This window comes from Leptopilina heterotoma, unplaced genomic scaffold (genome assembly GCF_015476425.1).
Source record: "Leptopilina heterotoma isolate Lh14 unplaced genomic scaffold, ASM1547642v1 Lhet_358, whole genome shotgun sequence".
Lineage (NCBI taxonomy): Eukaryota > Metazoa > Arthropoda > Insecta > Hymenoptera > Figitidae > Leptopilina > Leptopilina heterotoma.
In genome coordinates, this window is record NW_025111038.1 from 666,594 (window position 1) to 688,673 (window position 22,080).

At 29.2% G+C, this 22,080-nt stretch overlaps 1 protein-coding gene across 5 annotated transcripts; it reads right to left on the reverse strand.

Annotated features, from left to right (window-relative positions):
• Positions 1-6,193: 6,193 nt before the first annotated feature.
• On the reverse strand, positions 6,194-17,098 carry LOC122505418. Of its 5 annotated transcripts, none has more exons than XM_043617027.1 (8): positions 16,822-17,098; positions 16,469-16,681; positions 16,119-16,307; positions 15,762-15,998; positions 15,031-15,315; positions 14,276-14,491; positions 14,142-14,165; positions 6,195-7,759 (listed from the first exon to the last, which is right to left on the reverse strand). In XM_043617027.1, the coding sequence occupies exons 3-8, from the start codon at positions 16,167-16,169 to the stop codon at positions 7,433-7,435; spliced, it is 1,140 nt and encodes a 379-aa protein (XP_043472962.1). In that variant the 5' UTR covers positions 16,170-16,307; positions 16,469-16,681; positions 16,822-17,098; the 3' UTR covers positions 6,195-7,432. The 5 variants fall into 5 exon arrangements, with proteins under 5 accessions (XP_043472959.1, XP_043472962.1, XP_043472961.1 ...); XM_043617026.1 differs by having other exon boundaries at positions 16,119-16,390; XM_043617024.1 differs by lacking the exons at positions 16,469-16,681; positions 16,822-17,098 and adding an exon at positions 16,682-16,777 and having other exon boundaries at positions 6,194-7,759.
• Positions 17,099-22,080: the final 4,982 nt, after the last annotated feature.

Consider the following 22,080-nt stretch of genomic DNA (forward strand, 5'->3'; position numbering starts at 1 on the left):
TATATATATTATATATAATATATATATATATATATTATATATATATATATATATATATATATATATACTAGGGGGGCTCCGCCCCCCTGCGCGCTTCGCGCGCCAACCCCCTTGTTTTTTCTTCTTCTTTCTTTAATAATTTACGTCAATAGTATTTTATAATATTTAAAAATTATAATTATTGGTTTAAAAAAAAAATAAAAACATAAAATTCATAAATAAATAACATAAATAACATAAAATTCTATGTTGAAATTATGAATTTTATTATTATTGTTAATTATAATAATTATAATTTATTAATAATTAATATAAAAGTAAAAAAAGGTTGTTTTGAATATACTATAGCTTTCACTTGCAAGAGGCCTTTGAGGTTATACTTGCCCTGTGACCTGTCCTTGGGGATAAAGAGGGAGGGGCAATTTTGAGGTTATATTTGACGTGTGACATGTGAGTGAGAATAGAGGAGAGGGGAGATTTTGAGGTTATGATTGTCCTGTGACCTGTGAGTGGGAAGAAGGGGTGTAATGTAATAATATAAATGAGGGTTTAAGGTAATGTTTTGAGGGGGTTTCGAGGTTACATTTGTCATATTACCTATGAGTGGGGAGGGGGGTTTGTGGTCATATTTGCCATGTGACCTATGAGTAGGGAGGGAGTTTTGAGGTTATGTTTGACCTGTGAGTGGGAAGGGGGTTTTGAGGTTATGTTTGACCTGTGAGTGGGAACGGGGTTTTGAGGCTATGTTTGACCTGTGAGTGGGAAGGGGGTTTTGAGGTTATGTTTGCCCTTTGACCTTGAGTGGGAAGGGGGTTTTGAGGTTATGTTTGCCCTTTGACCTATGAGTGGGAACGGGGTTTTGAGGTTATGTTTGCCCTTTGACCTTGAGTGGGAAAGGGGTTTTGAGGTTATGTTTGCCCTTTGACCTTTGACCTTTGAGGAGGGGGGATGGAATCTTGAAACAGCGGCGACAGCGGCGACAGCGATATATTCTTGTAATATAGGGAGATATAAATTTTTCTTTCTAAACTAGAGCTTGAACATTTACAAAATTAAAACCTTGTAGTGGTTAGAAAATGTAAAAAATTATTAATATTTATAAAAATATAAATTATTTTATTTAGAATCATTGTGTAATAAGACAAAAATTATGAAGTGACATTTTAAAAAATTGTCATTGTACATTATACGAAATGTTATTTTTACGTATTCTCTTATAAATCTTTTATTTTCGTCCGCTATCCTGGATTCGCCATTTTGTATTTTTAAAAAGTGACTTTGGATTCATAATCAGTGGAATTTTACTGAAAATCAGTTGAAAAGTACTAAAATATCAGTCATTCTTCACTGATTGTTATTTTATTGTGATTTATTTATTATTGTAAATTTCTTTCAAACAAATAATTTTACTAAAAGTCAGTTGAAAATTACACTTACAGAAATATAAGTCATTTTTCACTGATTATCCATTTAAAAAATTATTGTTGATTTCTGTCAAACAAATAAACCCAAGTGCGAAATGCCAAGACTGCAAAAACGGCCCATAATTGGTCTAGTAATGTCTGCCGAGAATTGGCAGTAGTTACTGGGCCATTACTGGTGTTCAAAACGTCCCATTGATGGGCCAATGATGGCGCCGATGGTCAGATTTTCAAATTTTTTAAGACTGGGCCAGCTCTCGGCCCAATAGTGGCACATTCATGGCAAAGTTGATCAATCTTTAATTGCAAAAAGCAATTGCCAGTGATGTGCCGACCATCGGCCCATTAATGGCACTTTAATGGCAAAAATTTTGTATCTTTGATGGCAAATTATAATTACCAGTATTGGGGAGTAGCTTGGCTCAATAACGGCACAATATTGGCAAAGTTGATCAATCTTTAATGGCAAAAGACAATTGCCAATGATGTGACAAAGATCGGCCCATTAAAGGCACATTAGTGGCACTTTAATGGCAAACATTTTGTATCTTTGATGACAAATTGTAATTGCCAGAATTCGGGCGTAGCTTGGCTCAATAATGGCACAATATTGGCAAAGTTGATCAATCTTTAATGGCAAAAGACAATTGCCAATGATGTGACAAAGATCGGCCCATTAAAGGCACATTAGTGGCACTTTAATGGCAAAAATTTTGTATCTTTGAAGGCAAATTATGATAACCAGTATTGGGGCGTAGCTTGGCTCAATAATGGCAAAGTTGATCAATCTTTAATGGCAATATTCAATTGCCAGTGATGTGACGAAGATCGGCCTATTAATGGCACATTAGTGGCACTTTAATGGAAAACATTTTGTGGCAAATTATAATTGCCAGAAATGGGACGTACCTTGGCTCAGGAATACCATATTAATGTCTATCATTTTGTATCTATGATGGTAAATTATAATTGCCAATATTGGGACGTAGCTCGGCCCAATAATGGCACAGTATCGGCCAGTGTAGTGTAGCTTATAAGAACCCTTTTGCTTCCTCGACTTCACGTCAGAGTAGCAGAGTGGTCAGAGTGTTAGGCTGTGGTGCGTCAGGTTCAGGTATCGATCCCCGCGAGCGGTAAGAATTTTTCAAATATTTGTAAGTTTGCGATTAATTCAGGGAAATAAACTTGTATAAATATTATGAATTAATTAGTTAATTAAATGAAAAATATATTTTTTTTTAATTTTTTCAACACTGGGGAGTAATGGCAGCCAATAATGGGCCATTAATGTTTACCGAGAATCGGCCGATGATTGGCTGCCGACGGCCTACCGCGGTTAACCTCCCGACAGTCGGGCCACTATTGTCTGCCAAGAGTAGGCACTGACTATGCCGTCACTGGGCCAGTTTTGGGCCGTTTTTAATTTCGCACTTGGGAATAAGTTAGTACACAAGTAAATAAATAATTTCCCTTACAACACAGACAGCGCAGCACTAGCGAGTGAGGTACTTACGTATATTTAAAAAAATTTCAACAGACACTACGTGCATCAACGAACCTTAAAAAATTCAACAATTTATATTATCAATCGTTTATTAAATCTATATATGTGATTTGTGTATATGTAGCAGTTTATATCTGCACATGAGTCAGTATACATGTGTATATAATTTATGTACATGTGTGAGTATACATGTACATGTGATTAGTGTATATGTTGAGTATACATGTGTGGGTGTTTTGCGCGCATGCTTGATATTCATAGAACACTACTGCGCATGCCTGATATTCCTAGAACACTCCCCCCTAAATGTCTTACGTAATTTATGGACGGCCCCTCTCGTTGCTCCTGCCTGCGCAGGCAGGCAGCCTGCAGAGGTGTAACCGCAGCCTTATACTTCGACGTCAAACCTCCCGTTTAGAATATCTCACGTGCCGGAAAAATCCCAGGCTAATGGGCGCGAACCAAGTACCCTTGGTCTGCCCACCGAGCCAGGCATCCATCCGACCAAGCTAATCTGTCGATATTTTTTTTTTTTTTCTAAATCATTGTAATCGTCACCAACGTTATAAATTATGAATATAAAATGAACATTTTTAAAAAAATTGTCAGGGCTCGAACCAGTGACACAATATTTAAAAATACAAACTTTACGGGCCAAAAATGAAAAATTACAGACCATTTACGAACAAAAATATAAAGGTAATTTTTTGTAAGAAACTAGCACTAAATTAACAATTTTTAAGCCTTGTCTGATTGTGGGCAAACGATGGGATCTATTTATTTTGAAATTTTTAATTCTTATACACGCAGTGGTAGCCAAATACCTAACTTGCCATTTGACCAATAATCATAATTTTACACAGTAAGAAGGTTAAGTTCGGTAGGACTCAGTCTGAAACGTCTGAAAACAGTTTTGCTGTGAAAAATTTGTGTGATTTGGTGAAATGGCAAGTTAGGTACACTGTTAGAAAAGAATTGAAAATTCAACAACTTTTCAATTACATAAGTTATTGAATTTTAATTCAATTCAGCTTGAATTGAAAATTAAAGAACTTGAAGTGAATACATGGAGTAGTATAAGGAGACCGAACGCCCGTGATAAATCCGCGTCAAACGTGGCCGCATTTTTCATAACAGTGATTCCTCTAGGCTCACTTACATCGATAGAAGAGCCTCTCGCGGAGGAGAAGATCATTATATTTAAAAACAAAATAAGACATGACATAACCTCTAATTTTGTTTATAAAAGTGATTGTTAGTTCAATGAAGCATGTAAAAAATAAATTGTGAGTGAAAATGCCTGGTGCTGTCTGTGTAGTGAAAAATTGCAATTCTTCTCTCTTAATTATAGAGGGAATTTTAGTAACAATTAAGTTATGTATATAAACAATAATAATCGCAACAATTCTCACATATACTTACTTATTTATCTCTTTTCACTTCCAACCGAGTGAATATTAATTGGTTTGTAATTGAAAATACAAACGCAGTTATTGAAAATTCATTACTGTTATTGAAAAAATGAAAATCCATTGGTTTGTAATTGAAAAATACAGACACAGTTATTAAAAATTCATGACTGTTATTGAAAATTCGATACTGTTATTGAAAATTCAATACTGTTATTGAAAATTCATTACTGTTATTGAAAATTCAATACTGTTATTTAAAATTTTTTTTTTGAAATGTTTGTCACATCTGGTTTGGAAAATTTTTACAATTTCTTAGAAGTTTTTGACAAAAGGTCCTTTTAGCGTCAGTTGCTTTACAGCATTTGCCATAGGAACTATACATCCGCGCGTGAAACTCTTCTTGTTTTTACAGTGTTTTAAATAAAAAATGAGTGTTTAAAATTTAATTCAAAATAAATATATTATAATATTATATTTTATAATTATTTATTGAACAGCAATATAGTGAATTTTTAATCTACTTGTGTACATCAGTTAATTTCGACGAATTTCAATTTCTAGGGATAAGTAATTTTATTGTTAGTGTGGGTTATATGATTAATATAATATTGATACTATTTTATTATTGTTCTTCATAATTGTTTGTTACGGTTTGTGAAAAATATTTTGTTAAATAGTTTTGTAATCAAACATATTTTGTGAAATAAAACGAATCTCTATAAACTACAATTATTTTTTTCAATCTTGGTAAATATTCATCATTAGTTGTAAAATTCACAGAAAAGAAGAAATTTTTGTGAATTTTCTCTAAACAATTTTTTACAGTGTACACGGAAAAAAATACTAGGCTAAAAACACATGAGCGTCTGTTGTGTATATTGCACGCACACTACCATGCGTGATTAGCTTGGAATCCATCCTATTTTCGCATGGTGCTGTGGCAAAAGTCACAAAAGCCATGCATTTTTAGTAAACTCCTGTGTGATATTTGCAAAATGGGCTCATGTAAAAATCGAACCAATAGACTCCATGCATTATTAGGCTGATTTTTTTTCCGTGTATGTATACAGTAAATTGGATGGTATCATTTTAGTATGCAACGTTTTAATTTGATTTAAGGCATCAAATTGATACAAAAATTGAAATTATTTTATAGAAATGAACCGAAAATCGGAATCATTTTTTCATACATAAATTGATATCAAAATACAATTGCAATGGCTGTCATGTTGTTACTGACAAGTTTATTAATAAATTTCTTCACGGCACTGATTTTTTATGTACTTAAACTGATTTTATTATGAATTTTAAGAAAGAAAAAAGCAAAAATTGATTAAAAGTGAGCAATTGAATAAGAAAAAAAGTTTGTTTGTTTATAAAGTGAAATACTAACCTCTATTCATGTTTTTGTCACAGCAGATTTAAGGGGGTCCCACAATCGATTGAATTCTTACATTAAGCTTCAATGGGAAAATCGCACAGACTGGGATCTCCTTACAATCACAACTCTTGAAAATTTTCATTTTTCTAATCATTCGTATAATTATTAACAACACTATTACAAACAAATAAAACAATTTTTCCAAAAATTGAAAAAAACAATTACGAACTTTTGGATAATAAAAGCATAATGCAAAAGTGAAAAAGACAGGTATAAAATGTTTACACACACTCGGTTTTACTTTTTCTGCTTAGATGTGACCGCACCCTGAAAACGAGAGACGGAAAACGTTTAGCCAATAGTAACTTCCGATTCAATGGAAATATGATTTTAATAGAAATTTCTTATTGGCTCAACCTTTTGCCGTTTCACGATACCGCAGTGGACTGCACCTTTATGACTAATTTGTAAACAAAGTAATCTCCTAACCTACAAGTGTTAAAGTGAATAAATGTTTTTTTATTATTCGGCTTTTTACAGAGTATGTAGGCAAAACACAGTAAATAAATAAATGTTAAATACAACCTTTTATTTCAATAGCGAAATGAAATTAATTCGTCTGTTATTTCTTATATTACTGTTGAAAATATTTGTTTACTGAATAGACATTTTTGTACGTCAGGACTTTTATTTTATTAAATTATTGATGTACAAACAACATTGTGAATAAATATTTATTATTGCTAACTTTATCAACATATATTTAAATATAAATGTGGAATATCTACGACTGTCAACTGTGGATCGAAAGTATTTCATAGCATTTTTTAAACATAGCACAATTTATTGTTATTTTAATGCAACAACAGAGCAACAAATACTTTAAATGAATGAAAATTATCTACAAATTTATTTCTTCTACTTAATTATAAGATACTTCTCTGTTTTTTCTTTTTATCATAATAATTGTTTAATAGTTTCAAATAGTAAACAAAACATCAGATAATGGAACGCAGTTTAGTCGGATACGGTGAACTTGTATATAGTTTCAATGATCTCGAATGTTGTTAAAAAAAGAATTACATTAAAGAAATTCAATATATAAACTACAGACAATTATAAATGCGATTACGAATACAAGTCTATTTGTTATTCTTCTTCCGGCTTAACGCTTATTTATGAACAAATCTCAATCAAACTATGCTATCAGATTTAATAAAATAATGAAAAAAAAATTGTTTTTAATTGAAATAAAAAATATTTTATGTTTGTGTCGTATGTTTCGAAATAAATTTGTTTGCAATTTTATTTTATTATTCAATAACTTTTTATTAAAGATAATGTGTGACATTTTATATCATCTGTATTAATACATATTGAATAAACTTTTTATATATTGTACAACACACTTTCTTAATCAATAATACATAAAACTAAAATAAAATACAAAATAATATAAATTTAAGTGGAATGAATTTTACCTTTTAACACTTATTTAATATGTAGGAAAATAATACTGTTTTATTATAAATTAAAAAATAATTCTGACTTTTTTCCCTTCAGATATATTGAATAGAACAGTTAAATTTTTAACAAGTCTAAAGGTAATTAAGAAAATAGTTTTATGCTTATAGCATATAAAATAATGAAGTAAAATATAAAAACAAAATGAAATTTGACTACTCCTGACTAACTTTGCAAATCAGACAAGTTTTTAGCGACTGCTTAATTTAGCTTTAATAAGTAAGTTATTTACGGATATAGATTCGATTTTATGCGCACCAAGAATTTTTTCAGCCTGATTACCGAACATGACCATGCTTAAAAGAATCAATTGATTCTGAAAATGTTTATCAAAGCTGATATCAAAAATCCAATAGGCGGCTATTACTAATAAAATCGCATTTAATGGCGTTTCCACGAAAAGTGGTTCCGCGTCAACATAACATTTGACATTTTTTGTGGAGTCACCACAGATTATTAAAAATGGTGCTCTATTTGCATCCGGTGATTCCGTTGCGCCACTTTCTTCATTAGTGCCCTTAAAAAAATGTTTAATATTCAATAAAACAAATTGGATAAATTAAAAAATTTGTTTTAAAATTATTGGTAAGGAACACTAAAAAAAATTAAACAATACTTAAAAATGAAATTAAGTAAACAATATTAAAATTATTTTACTCATCCAACCCTACTAAAAATAAAATCAGGAATCGTCATGAATGGTCAGAATTTCTGAACATTCCTGAACAGTCTCACCACTTCTGACGTTTTCGAACGTTTCTCACCATTCCTAACCAAATACTTTACAAGCTCCTCCCACTTTACTCCCACCATTTTCGAAGCTGTGACCATTTCTGAAATTCCTGATCATTTCTGAAATTCTTGACTATTTCTGAAATGTGTGAACACATAACCTATAAAAATTTTGGTACATCTTTCTAATTTTGGTAAAGTCTCATGAAAATTTATATATACATATAAAATCTTTCAAATTTATTTTTTACATTTCAGAATACATTATTCTATTATAAAAATTGTTCTTTTAACTTAACTAAGTAATTTACTATACCAGTCAGTACTTATTATGAGAAGTATTTGCATTATAATTGAAATACATACAGTTATATTTAAATTATTATTATAATCATTAATAGAATAATTTCTTACTATAATGATTATTAATAATTTAAATTTAAAATATATAAAAATTTCAATATTGCATTAATAATTCATTATTATTATAAATTATAATGTTAAATTAAATTAATATTAAATACTAAATTTATTTTAAATGCAGATATAATAATAATTATTATTAATCTGTATTCGTATTATACACTGAAAAAAAAGTGCTGTTGAATCAAATATCTCCATGCTATTGAATTCCCCGTCATTGATTCAATGACACATTTATTAATCGAAAAGTATATTGCTTAAAACGAAAAAATGAAACTGTTTAAATTAAAAGTACGGTACTGTAGAATTGATGATATTGTGCAAATTGTTTCTATAGTTCATCTATATATAGCAACAGAATAATTTATTGCTTCTTTGACATTATTCATTTGAAGCATCTAATAGATAAATTTGAAGAAAATGCATGTAAATTTAAATCAAATGAAAAATTGTTTGCTCTAAAGAAGCGCGCTCTGAAAACGAAAGCATATGCTTTCGTTTCAATGAGTGGTGCTATTGCGGACTGCCTATAGCATATGCTATAAAAATAAGAACACTATGTTTTGAGACATTGACAGGTACTAAATTTATTGAAATACTTACCCGCATATATTTATATGTTTATTAAACCTGTCATTTTTGAGATTCTAATATAAAAAAGTATTATTTAAATTCTTTTAATTAATTAATGACTAGTTAAATATAAATTCACTATATAAATTCCCTTATATACGCGAAAAATCTCGAGCACGGTATTTAACCACAAAGTAAGTGCCCAACGTTGAGAAGCGGATGTATTACATTGCAGCGCGGCGGTTCTCGTCTATCACGGAAGTTAAGCGTCGTTGGTCGCGGTTACTAAATGGATGGGTGACCGCTTGGGAATAGCCGTATTTTTCTGACTAAAAAAGATAAGTGTGTTTGAATGTGTATGTGTGTGTGTGTTTAGCCGTTGGAAAAAATGAAAATAATAATAAAGATGTATATGTTAGTGTGAAAAATTGAAAAAAAGATGTGTATAAAAAGTGTTGTGTTAAAGGTGTGAGAATTAATTATAGTATATAAAAAACATGTGAACAAAAATTCCCTTTTTTCAATTTATCGTTGGTATATATTTAACCACATAAAAGAATTGAATTAACAGTATGGTGTTATTCAATCGATAGCAACAACTAAAAAAATTAAGAGTACAAATTTTTGAATCATAAAAATGATGCTTTTAAATTTAAAAGTTATAGTCATTGACTCAAAAGCATATACTGTTAAATTAAAAAATTTTGTTTATTGATTCAAAAGGATTCACCTTCGAATTAACATAGTATGCTGTCAATTTGAGAAATATGCTTTTGTTTCAAAGAAAGTGATACTATCGAATCATTAGAATCGGTGCTTTCAAAACAACAGCATATACGTTAGGCAGCCCGTTATGACACTATTCAATGAATCAAACCCATATGTCATTGATTCAACAGCATTTTTTTCTCCGTGTAGTTTATGAAACATTCCAAATTGTAAAGTTAAGACTTAATTTATTATTGATTCAATTAATAATGTTAATTTTTATTAATTCACATAACCTATTATGACTAAATTAAAACATAATTAATTAATAAAAATTATTTAACAGTTTATTCTGATTTCTTGATAATATTGGTAATTGAATTTTACTATTTTACAGTTGCTCTTTATATTGAGCGGATGGGAAGAAGAACTCGATGTGACGCTCCGCTGCACGCTGTATTGTCAGTCAAGAGTTCCAAATGCCGATAAAATTAAAGTTTGAAATTTTAAATTTTAAAAAGTGCTACATTATAGAAAATAAAGAGGCGCATCTTTTTTTCCTCTGAATTTTTTTTATAGGACAATTAGTTTAAATAGTAAGTGCAAAAAACTAAAAAAATTTTATTTTTATTTTTCATTCAATTTTAAAACATAAATCATCGTAGTTAAGACAAATATTGATAAAATTAATCGGTATTTGATATACAAACTCGTTAGAGTCTATAGAAGACGATAACATATCAAAAAACTTAAAAATTATTAATTGTTTAATAATATTTAATTATTATTAATGATCTACCAGCAATCACATTTTCTTGCCTTCGCCGACAAAAAGTCAGTGGGGAAGTTTCGAATTAAAAGAACTTCCAGTGAGAGAGACATTCGTTCTTCAATGTATAAAGATGTTTTCTGAAAAATTTCAAATTGATTAATTGAAAAGTTTAGAAAATATCGAAGTTTAAACAAATTGCGCGTGGCGCGCTAGCGAGTCGCCGTGTATAGAGAATTATATTCTGTGTATAAATGATCTGCTTCTCATAACTTTTACATATGAGGCGTTCCATTTCAAAACGACCCCCTGCGTAAACAATTGCCAATGTAAGACAATTTTTAAATGAATATTTCTTCCATTCTGTAGAACCAAATTACTTTTTATATTAGTGATTTCGAAAGTAGAATTTCTGAACTTTCTGATAATAAAAAAATATATTTTTTTGATAATTTAATTTAAATAGAAAATTGAGTTTAAAAGTTAAACTTTGAAAAATCTCAAAACACGTTACCTCCGATTTTAATAAAATTCATATTAAACAAAAGCTTGAATATTCTTCTTTTTTTTATCAAACGATAATAATGGACATTTCAGTGGATTTTGAGAAAATAATACAATTTCACAAACATTTCGAAGGTTATATTGAGAAAACCATTTATTAAGTATAGGGCGGCATTTGTTTTTCCCAATTTATGCATAATAACCTTCTAAATGTCTGTAAAATTTAATTATTTTTTTAAAATCCACTGAAATGTCCATTATTATCGTTTGATAAATAAAAAGAAGAATATTCAAGTTTTCGTTTAATATGAATTTTATTAAAATCGGAGGTAACGTGTTTTGAGATTTTTCAAAGCTTAACTTTTAAACTCAATTTTCTATTTAAATTAAATTATTAAAAAAATATATTTTTTTCTTATCAGAAAGTTCAGAAATTCTACTTTCGTAATCACTAATATAAAAAGTAATTTGGTTCTACAGAATGGAAGAAATATTCATTTAAAAATTGTCTTACATTGGCAATTGTTTACGAAGGGGGTCGTTTTGAAATGGAATGCCTCATATACATTTATTTACTATCGCAAATAAATTGTTTTCAATTTATTTATATTGATAAATTAAAATTGATTTAATGTTTAAATTAATAAATTATTACTAAATGAATAGAATAAAATATTATTTATATTACCTATATGAATAAATATTTTTCTTATTAATTTGTTATTTAAAAATATTTTTATGTATCTATTATTTCATTAAATATGTTATTAAAATGCCTTAACATTAGTTTGAGTTATTTATTAACATTTATTAGTATTTAAAAAATATTTTATTTATTTTTATTTTCACATATTAAAATGTGTTTAATTATAATAATTTAATATAAGGTTTCAATATTATATATGAGGCATTTTACGTGAAATGTCCTAAGTTGAAATTTCAACTTCTTGAAAAAAATTGAAACTCGAGGAATTTGTTGCTCTATCAAGTAGAAATGTGACCCAAAAAATATTTTTTAATTTTTTCGAAAAATTGGAGGGGGTAGAGGGGGGTCAATTTGACCAATTTTGCCAACATCGGATACTTTGTGAATTTTTTCTGAACATACTTGTAATGGGAAAAATTTTTTAGAATATGTTTCTGAAAGGTTTTTTCGTCCTCTTTCCAATGGTGTATTTTATTTTTTAATATTTTAAAAATTTACCCTAATTTTTGATGATTTATATTTAATTTTCAATTTCCCAAAAATCGGTCCGTTTTTTTTAAATAAATTATTGCAAACGAAAGCTGAGGTTTTTTCCTATCGGCATGTAAATTTTCAGAATGCCCTTTTTTTTTGTTTTTGAGTTATTGAATTTCAAAGAATAAATTGCGGCGCGCAGCGTCCCGGGCGCCTCGTCTCACGCCGGTTGCCATGGGTTGCCACGCGGCTCAGTGCAACCGCGACGCAGCGCGCCGCAATTATTCTTTGAAATTCAATAACTCAAAAACAAAAAAAAAAGGGCATTCTGAAAATTTACATGCCGATAGGAAAAAACCTCAGCTTTCGTTTGCAATAATTTATTTAAAAAAAACGGACCGATTTTTGGGAAATTGAAAATTAAATATAAATCATCAAAAATTAGGGTAAATTTTTAAAATATTAAAAAATAAAATACACCATTGGAAAGAGGACGAAAAAACCTTTCAGAAACATATTCTAAAAAATTTTTCCCATTACAAGTATGTTCAGAAAAAATTCACAAAGTAGCCGATGTTGGCAAAATTGGTCAAATTGACCCCCCTCTACCCCCTCCAATTTTTCGAAAAAATCAAAAATATTTTTTGGGTCACATTTCTACTTGATAGAGCAACAAATTCCTCGAGTTTCAATTTTTTTCAAGAAGTTGAAATTTCAACTTAGGACATTTCACGTAAAATGCCTCATATTACATTTAAAAAATGTTTAAATAATTTTATTATTTATTATTATAAAAGTTTAATATAATTGAAAACAATTTATTTGCGATAGTAAATAAATGTATATGTAAAAGTTATGAGAAGCAGATCATTTATACACAGAATATAATTCTCTATACACGGCGACTCGCTAGCGCGCCACGCGCAATTTGTTTAAACTTCGATATTTTCTAAACTTTTCAATTAATCAATTTGAAATTTTTCAGAAAACATCTTTATACATTGAAGAACGAATGTCTCTCTCACTGGAAGTTCTTTTAATTCGAAACTTCCCCACTGACTTTTTGTCGGCGAAGGTAAGAAAATGTGATTGCTGGTAGATCATTAATAATAATTAAATATTATTAAACAATTAATAATTTTTAAGTTTTTTGATATGTTATCGTCTTCTATAGACTCTAACGAGTTTGTATATCAAATACCGATTAATTTTATCAATATTTGTCTTAACTACGATGATTTATGTTTTAAAATTGAATGAAAAATAAAAATAAATTTTTTTTAGTTTTTTGCACTTACTATTTAAACTAATTGTCCTATAAAAAAAAATTCAAAGGAAAAAAAGATGCGCCTCTTTATTTTCTATAATGTAGCACTTTTTAAAATTTAAAATTTCAAACTTTAATTTTATTGGCATTTGGAACTCTTGACTGACAATACAGCGTGCAGCGGAGCGTCACATCGAGTTCTTCTTCCCATCCGCTCATATATAGACAGTTGAATCCAGAAATATGTAAGTCGGTTCGGTAGTCGCAGTCGTTAGGGCAGTTAGTTTAGGCACTAGGTTAGATCATGCGTCGGGGTTCGATCCCCGTAGGGTCCAAATTTTAATTTAACTCCGGGAATTAGTTTTAAGTTGTTCCGTATGTAAACAAACTGATATTAATTAATAAAATATATTTTTTAAAATTAATTTGTTGCAACTTTTTGGATATTGTTTAAATAAATAAAACAGAAGTGGCTTAAAAATATGGTCAAAAATGAGATACAAATGGTCTCAAATAGTCACCAATTATGGGCGGGGTCAACAAAGAGGAGGGGATAGTAGCAAACTTGTGACCACTTTAAACTTCCTCCTGATCAGTTGTGATAGATTTCTGACGAGATCCATTCAGAATCGTAAGAAAACTGGATTAAAGTGGTCAGGCGGCCTGACCATTTGTCTGACCATTCCTGATTTTATTTTTAGTAGGGAAACTACGTTTAGAAAATATATTTAAAAATATCTAACCTTATTTCTCAAATCCACTGAAAACTTTTTAAGATTATTCAGAAAAATTTTCCTTTAAATTAAACGTATATGCTCATAACAGTGTAGTGCCGTTCAGCATCTCATGAATAATATTAATACTTTAAAATAATTACCTCCAAAACTGTGACAAGTTTGCGTCTTGCCTGAGAACCTTTTTTTGTATTTTTGTTTGGAAAAAATGAATCCACCTTTTCTAGTAAAAAAAGATCAACTCTTTCTGTAACGTCCTCATCCGGTAATATTGACACTAATTTTGGTATACCTATTGCTAAGTTTTTTTTCATAGAGTTGGTAGACATTCCTACCAATTCCCCAAATTCCCATAGAAGCTGCACAAAATAAAAAGAATCACTATAGTATGAAATACCAAATATAAGTAGGTATTGAATATAATAAAAAAGGATATCTTTTATAATAGGAATAAATTTACTTTTTAATTAACAATTTAATCTTTAAAGTTTAAATTAAAAATGATAGTGAATTTATTTACAAAATCGGATCTATTGGGATGAGTATATTTAAATTACAATTTATATTTTGCATTATAAAAAATTTGTTTTGTCTAAATGCTTTTCTTAATTGATACTTCATAATTTTAACGTATTCATTCGAAACTTTCGAAAACTGTAATAATTTTAACAAATCATAACTATAGTAAATATTAAATAAACAAATTTAAAGTAATGTTCGTCATTTTTTAAGCAACTAAAACTGTTGTTATAAGAAATATCTTTACACCGAAGTAATAATCTAAACTAAAAAATATGAAAATATTATTATAAAGTAGAGTAATAAACAACTAATTAAAAGAACAACTATAAAAAAAGGATGAAAAGTTATGTGGCCAAAATTTGGCCTATATACTTACAAAGTTAGTATCCTGCAAAATAGGGTATTTTTCAAGCAGTTTTTCTGCTGGAAGCGATTTTGCATCTTTTTGTCTTTCGCTTCTTGTTGCAGTCAGAAGATTTTTTACTCTATTTATATCCACTTTCGACTTTTGTGATTCCTCTAACAGCAATTGTACATTTGTTTCTAATAATTCGTTTTCGGAAATGGCACAATATTCCTTCTCACTTTCTTTAGAACAAACTTCTTTTGCTCTCTGTACCTTATTTTTTAAACACTGTGCTAGACGAATCTGCATTCTTCTCTAAAATTGTAATATAAACATGTTATGTTTATACTTATAACGGTTAGAAAAATAATACTGTCATTTCAATTGTACCCAGAAATAACTTTACCAAAATATAAAAAAAGATTAAAGTCTTTGCAATTTTTACATTAAAGATCAATGTAATAATTGCATCGTTTTTACAGCACTTTTACCTTTTACACACTACACAAAAATTAAAATTTATATACTCAAAAACATAAGTGCTGTTCTTCCGGATTGACGGAATTTGGGAAATTAGTATCATTTCTATCAAATATTCTTAACTCGTGACGTGCAAATTTTCATTCATATGTTATGAACTAATAACATTTTGACAGAAATGACTGCTTTTAAAATTCCGCCAGACCAGAAGGACAGCATGAATGCGTTTGGGTACATAATATGATCAGCTAACAACAAGATAGATATTTTGGTATACAAACATGAATCACTTCTGTGTTATTCCCTCTAAGTCCAGGAAATCTTTGTGTAGCGACAATTGAAGCTAACAATATGTATGTTGGATTGGTTTTGCCAGCCTCCACTAATTTGTTTGCAATTAACCTGACTATTTTACAGAAATCATTTTTCTTCAACTCTTTCTCCTTAAATAGTTCAGTTGTGATGTCCGAATGAAAGTGTTCATTAAAAGTAGACGGTATTAAATCCTGCATCTTAACCTGTTTTAAGAATGTTGACATAAATTTAACAGAAATAAATAATTGTTTATCATAAATAAATATAGTAAACATTTAAAAGCATTAAAATTTTTGTACTTCATATAAAATTAATAATTATACCATTTCGATTAAATCTTCCTCCGGCAGATTATCATATTGATTGCGGTTCATCTCTTCATCATTTTCATTTTCGGCATCAAAATCTTCATGATTTTCATTTTCGGCATCAAAATCTTCACGATTTTCATTTTCGTCATCAATAGCTTCAGAAGTTTCGTGTTCGGGATTAACAAATAGATTATTTTCTGGCTGAAAATCACGATTATTTCCAGATTGAATATTTTGACCATTTTGATTTACGCCATCAAAGTGTAAAACCAAGTTCTCTTAATCTATGTCAAAAACATTTTAAACATGTTTAAAAAGATAATTTAGAAAGATGTAAATAAATATTGTTACAAAATATATACTTAATACTGAATGCTTCACGGGTATACAGCCACAATAAGCGCATTCAATTTTTAAAGAAGTTGACAAAAATTCTGTGCAATGCTCGCAGGAGCATCTTCCCCGTTTCACACCTCGACAGTCGATGTTTGACATAGTTTAACTGTTTAAATCTCGATTAAAATAAACTTGTCACTACAGATTCTATTACGTACGACTTAATTCAAAATGTTTACCTGAAAACACCAAAGTATCAATAATTCATATTTTCTCGAGAATTTCTTCCCTTTAATCATAGTATTTCTTCAGAAAATAATATCAATACTATTTACGTAGAACTTTTAGTATAATGTGATTGTAATATGATGATACTTACAAAAGAATCAGACTGTTGCATTTGTTATATAAAGAATTTCACTTATTTCACTTTCAACTATTTATTTATTTAACTAGTTGGTTGGTTATGTCCAAGAGTGAGGCTGGCGTCCCATGACAGCGTTTTGCGTTGCGTTTTGTAACTATGCCATGAGTGTGAGAGAAATTGAGATATATGTTGGCTATATTTGCACTCATGGCCTAGTTAAAAAACGCAACACAAAACGCTACAGGCCAACGCAGAATAGATCTGTAACCGGAACCGCAATCGTAACCGTAAGCGGAAGAATGAGTTAGAGAAGGATAAACAATATACCTATCCTTCTTTAACTCATTCTTACGGTTACGCTTACGATTGCGGTTCCGGTTACAGATCTATTCTGCGTTGGCCTTGAGCACTTTTCTAAATTGTTCTATATTTTCCTTCAAATATAGGCCGAATCACAATATATCTTCGTAAAACTCATAAGGCCTTAGCATACTGACAATCGGTTAAAGGCCAACGCACAACTGCTTCGCGAACATCTTTCGCGAATGTAAAGGTACCGTCCCATGATGGCGTGAAAGCGTCGGCGTAAAGCGTAAACCATGTGAGTGAGTGAGAACGTAATATCTGTTTTCAGCCGATATGGGACGGTACCTTTAGGGTGGAGTCCCATGACAGCGTTTTGCGTTGCGTCGTAATGGGAGAGAAAAAGACGCAAATATACGTTTGCTGTATTCTCTCTCATTACAACGCAACGTAAAACGCTGCCATGGGACTGCAGCCTAACTCTTACGTGTTACCATGGGTGTTTTCGACGTCGTCGGTCGTACCGGTCAGTTGCCACAAAAAGGTGCTTATTTGAGACTATTTAGGTTAAACTAAATAGTCTCAAATAAACAGTTTGAGCACCTTTATGTGGCAACTGACCGGTACGACCGACGACTATGTCCGACGTGGTATTTTTACACGCCGACTGTAATCTACATAACCTGCAAATATTTTTTGAAATAATATTTTCAGTCGTAACTTTTTGTATTTATGAAATATTGCCCAAAACTTTTTGTAATATTATTATTTACTTATAAATTAGCATATTATACTTTCTATAAATGTACATTATATACACTTTTTTAGAGTTATTTATAAAAACTTGAAAATTTTTTGAAAATTTTAAAGGAATAAGAAAATTACATTCGCCATGTAATTGTACAGATCGTGCGACGTAATATTACGTCAAAGTGTAGAAATACACGCAATGTAAAAATACCACGTCGGACATAGTGATCAAATTTTCCTACGTCGGACGTAGTAAATTTACACAAAACTATTAAATTACATAGTCGTATAATGTAAAATTATTAAAAATAGTAAAACTACTTTTGGAACGAAATAAATTTACTACGTACAACCTATAATTTTGATGTGTGAAATTACAAGTTTCGTGTTATTTTACACCAGATTTTTTTACAGTGTACGGAAGCTTCTATGCGCCACCTGGTATAACAGAGGGGCCAGCTAAACCTCAAGTCTGTTTTCAACGTTTTGAAACAGTGGAACACACCCCATGGTGGTAAGTTCTCAAATGCGCCACTGGACAAATGCGCCACCGGTCAAATGCGCCACGGATCAATTGCGCCACTGGACAAAAGCCCCACATTTGCCATATTTGAGGAAAGTGATAAGTTTGTTCGAGAGATGGAGCTAGGTGTTTTTGGTGTAGAAATTTGTCAAGTGAATTCAATTTATTGTCAATTTCGCTCCGTATAGTGAAAATAAATTTAAGTGAATGGTTAATTAAATGGAAATTAATTAATTGTTCTATATCAATTGCGAATAACATTTTTTAAGTAAGTTGCTGTTTTTATTTTATATTAATAATAATAATAATAATAAATATTATTATTATTGTTTAAAGAAATGTGGAAATTTTTTTTAATAACTAATTTATGAAACATTTTATTTTTAAATCGTTTTTATTTATATTTTTTCTTTGGAATAATTTAATAATTGCTTTAATTTAATAATAAGATTTCTTGATATTTTCAAAAGATCTTTATTTTTATAGAATTATGTATTTTAATTAAATAACGAGATTAAGAATTCTTTGTTGTATTATAGTTAATTTTACTTACCTAATTATAAATTAATTGCCTTTATTTTAAATTTAGAAAGTACTTAAGTTTTCTTGAAGACTAATAAAATATAATTTATTAACAATTGTAATATTGAATATAATTTTCTAATATGAATTTCATATTTAATTAATTTTTTAAATTATATAACGTAAAAGTTTTTCTGAATTCACGTTCATACTTTTAGAAATGATAAGACTTCTTACAAAGTTTCAAATATTACGGAAGTTTAGAAAAATTATTCCAATTTTTATTTTATAATTAATGGTATTTTTTTTATATTAAAAACAGTAATATTTTAAAAAGTAATATTTTTTTGGAAACGTTTAATATATAAAAAAAGCAGGCTTCGCACTGACGTACTAAAATCTATACTATTTACTCCTTTTTTTGTCAAATTTCTGACACTACTAAAAGCTACTTTTTTACAAATTACATTAGTTTCAATCCTCTAATGATTGAAAAAAAAATTATTCTCAATCAATTTTTTGTGATTCGAAAATGAAAATTTATAATTGTTATTAAAAATTCTTTTAAACAATTGTAAATTGAAGAATGTTCGCAATATTTTTAAAAGATTAAATTACCATGTATTGATGCGCAAAACTCCAAGGATTAATTTAAAAAAAGACAAATCAGTAATCACCAATATTATAGAAATTGTGTAGAATTTTCTGCCAAAATGCAGCCGAAAATCGACTTTTAATCTTAAAAATCCGCTTGAAAGCGTGAAGTTTCTAATAAAACAAGAGAAGATCTTATTTATATATTCATTTGCAATTTTATTTTTCCTGGAACTCGAGTCGATTTTCGTCTGCATTTTGTCATTAAAATAATTTTTTTGCCAATAAATTTATATTCTTAATTTTATTACAATTTTTATACTCACTTTTTAATTTTTCTATAGTTATTAATATAATCTTTCTACAATTTTTCTATAATTTTTCTATAGAATAATGCAATTTGTAATTGTTTTTGTTTATTATTTTTGAGAGATAGGATAGATATTAATTTCGCAGTAATAGAGGGGTAAATAATATTTAATACCATTGTCAAATAACACAAGCACACAAAAAAATAAAAAAGTCAAAACCCAGAGGTTACACCCCCCCATCCCCATGTTTTTGGGGTCGCTGAAACCGAATATGACCATGAAAAATTTTTTTCGTCGGCCATTTTCCCGCTACCACCCCCTTACACCTGCTCCCTGGGGTTGGAATTTCAATTTTAAAAAAGTGGACAAGGGTGTCTATTCCTATTTTTTTTGGGTCGCTGAAACCAAAAAAGACTACCAAAATCAAATCCTTTACACCCTCAACCCCCTACTACCCCCTGCAATAATTTTTTTTAAATAAAACGGACCGATTTTTGGGAAATTGAAAATTAAATATTAATTATCAAAAATTATTGAAGGGGGTTGTAGGGGGTTGAGGGTGGAAAGGATTTGATTTTTGTAGTCTTTTTTGGTTTCAGCGAATAAAAAACGTAGGTTTAGACACCGCAATCGACTTTTCGCGAAAATTCGAATTTCGAACCCTCACCCTGGGGTTGTTAAGGGGGTTGTAAGGGGTTAAGGGAGGGAAGAATTTGTTTTTGGTAGTCTTTTTTGGTGTTAGCGACCCAAAAAACATAGGAATAGACACCCTTGTCCACTTTTTTAAAATTGAAATTCCAACCCCAGGGAGCAGGTGTAAGGGGGTGGTAGCGGGAAAATGGCCGACGAAAAAAATTTTCATGGTCATATTCGGTTTCAGCGACCCCAAAAACATGGAGATGGGGGGGTGTAACCTCTGGGTTTTGACTTTTTTATTTTTTTGTGTGCTTGTGTTATTTGACAATGGTATTGAATATTATTTACCCCTCTATTACTGCGAAATTAATATCTATCCTATCTCTCAAAAATAATAAACAAAAACAATTACAAATTGCATTATTCTATAGAAAAATTATAGAAAAATTGTAGAAAGATTATATTAATAACTATAGAAAAATTAAAAAGTGAGTATAAAAATTGTAATAAAATTAAGAATATAAATTTATTGGCAAAAAAATTATTTTAATGCCAAAATGCAGACGAAAATCGACTCGAGTTCCAGGAAAAATAAAATTGCAAATAAATATATAAATAAGATCTTCTCTTGTTTTGTTAGAAACTTCACGCTTTCAAGCGGATTTTTAAGATTAAAAGTCGATTTTCGGCTGCATTTTGGCAGAAAATTCTACACAATTTCTATAATATTGGTGATTACTGATTTGTCTTTTTTTTTAAATTAATCCTTGGAGTTTTGCGCATCAATACATGGTAATTTAATCTTTTAAAAATATTGCGAACATTCTTCAATTTACAATTGTTTAAAAGAATTTTCAATAACAATTATAAATTTTCATTTTCGAATCACAAAAAATTGATTGAGAATAATTTTTTTTTCAATCATTAGAGGATTGAAACTAATGTAATTTGTAAAAAAGTAGCTTTTAGTGTCAGAAATTTGACAAAAAAAGGAGTAAATAGTATAGATTTTAGTACGTCAGTGCGAAGCCTGCTTTTTTTATATATTAAACGTTTCCAAAAAAATATTACTTTTTAAAATATTACTGTTTTTAATATAAATAAAATACCATTAATTATAAAATAAAAATTGGAATAATTTTTCTAAACTTCCGTAATATTTGAAACTTTGTAAGAAGTCTTATCATTTCTAAAAGTATGAACGTGAATTCAGAAAAACTTTTACGTTATATAATTTAAAAAATTAATTAAATATGAAATTCATATTAGAAAATTATATTCAATATTACAATTGTTAATAAATTATATTTTATTAGTCTTCAAGAAAACTTAAGTACTTTCTAAATTTAAAATAAAGGCAATTAATTTATAATTAGGTAAGTAAAATTAACTATAATACAACAAAGAATTCTTAATCTCGTTATTTAATTAAAATACATAATTCTATAAAAATAAAGATCTTTTGAAAATATCAAGAAATCTTATTATTAAATTAAAGCAATTATTAAATTAAAGCAATTATTAAATTAAAGCAATTATTAAATTATTCCAAAGAAAAAATATAAATAAAAACGATTTAAAAATAAAATGTTTCATAAATTAGTTATTAAAAAAAATTTCCACATTTCTTTA

Bases quoted from the DNA above. Each gene is read 5' to 3' on its own strand.
- LOC122505418 (XM_043617024.1), bottom strand. From the start codon at position 16,741: ATGATTAAAGGGAAGAAATTCTCGAGAAAATATGAATTATTGATACTT. The intron at 14,492-15,030 runs GTAAGTATATAG...TATTTTGTGCAG, and splicing joins TTTTGCAGGATACTAACTTT to CTTCTATGGGAATTTGGGGA. The intron at 7,760-14,141 runs GTTAGATATTTT...CATTTTTTTAAG, and splicing joins CAGTGGATTTGAGAAATAAG to GGCACTAATGAAGAAAGTGG.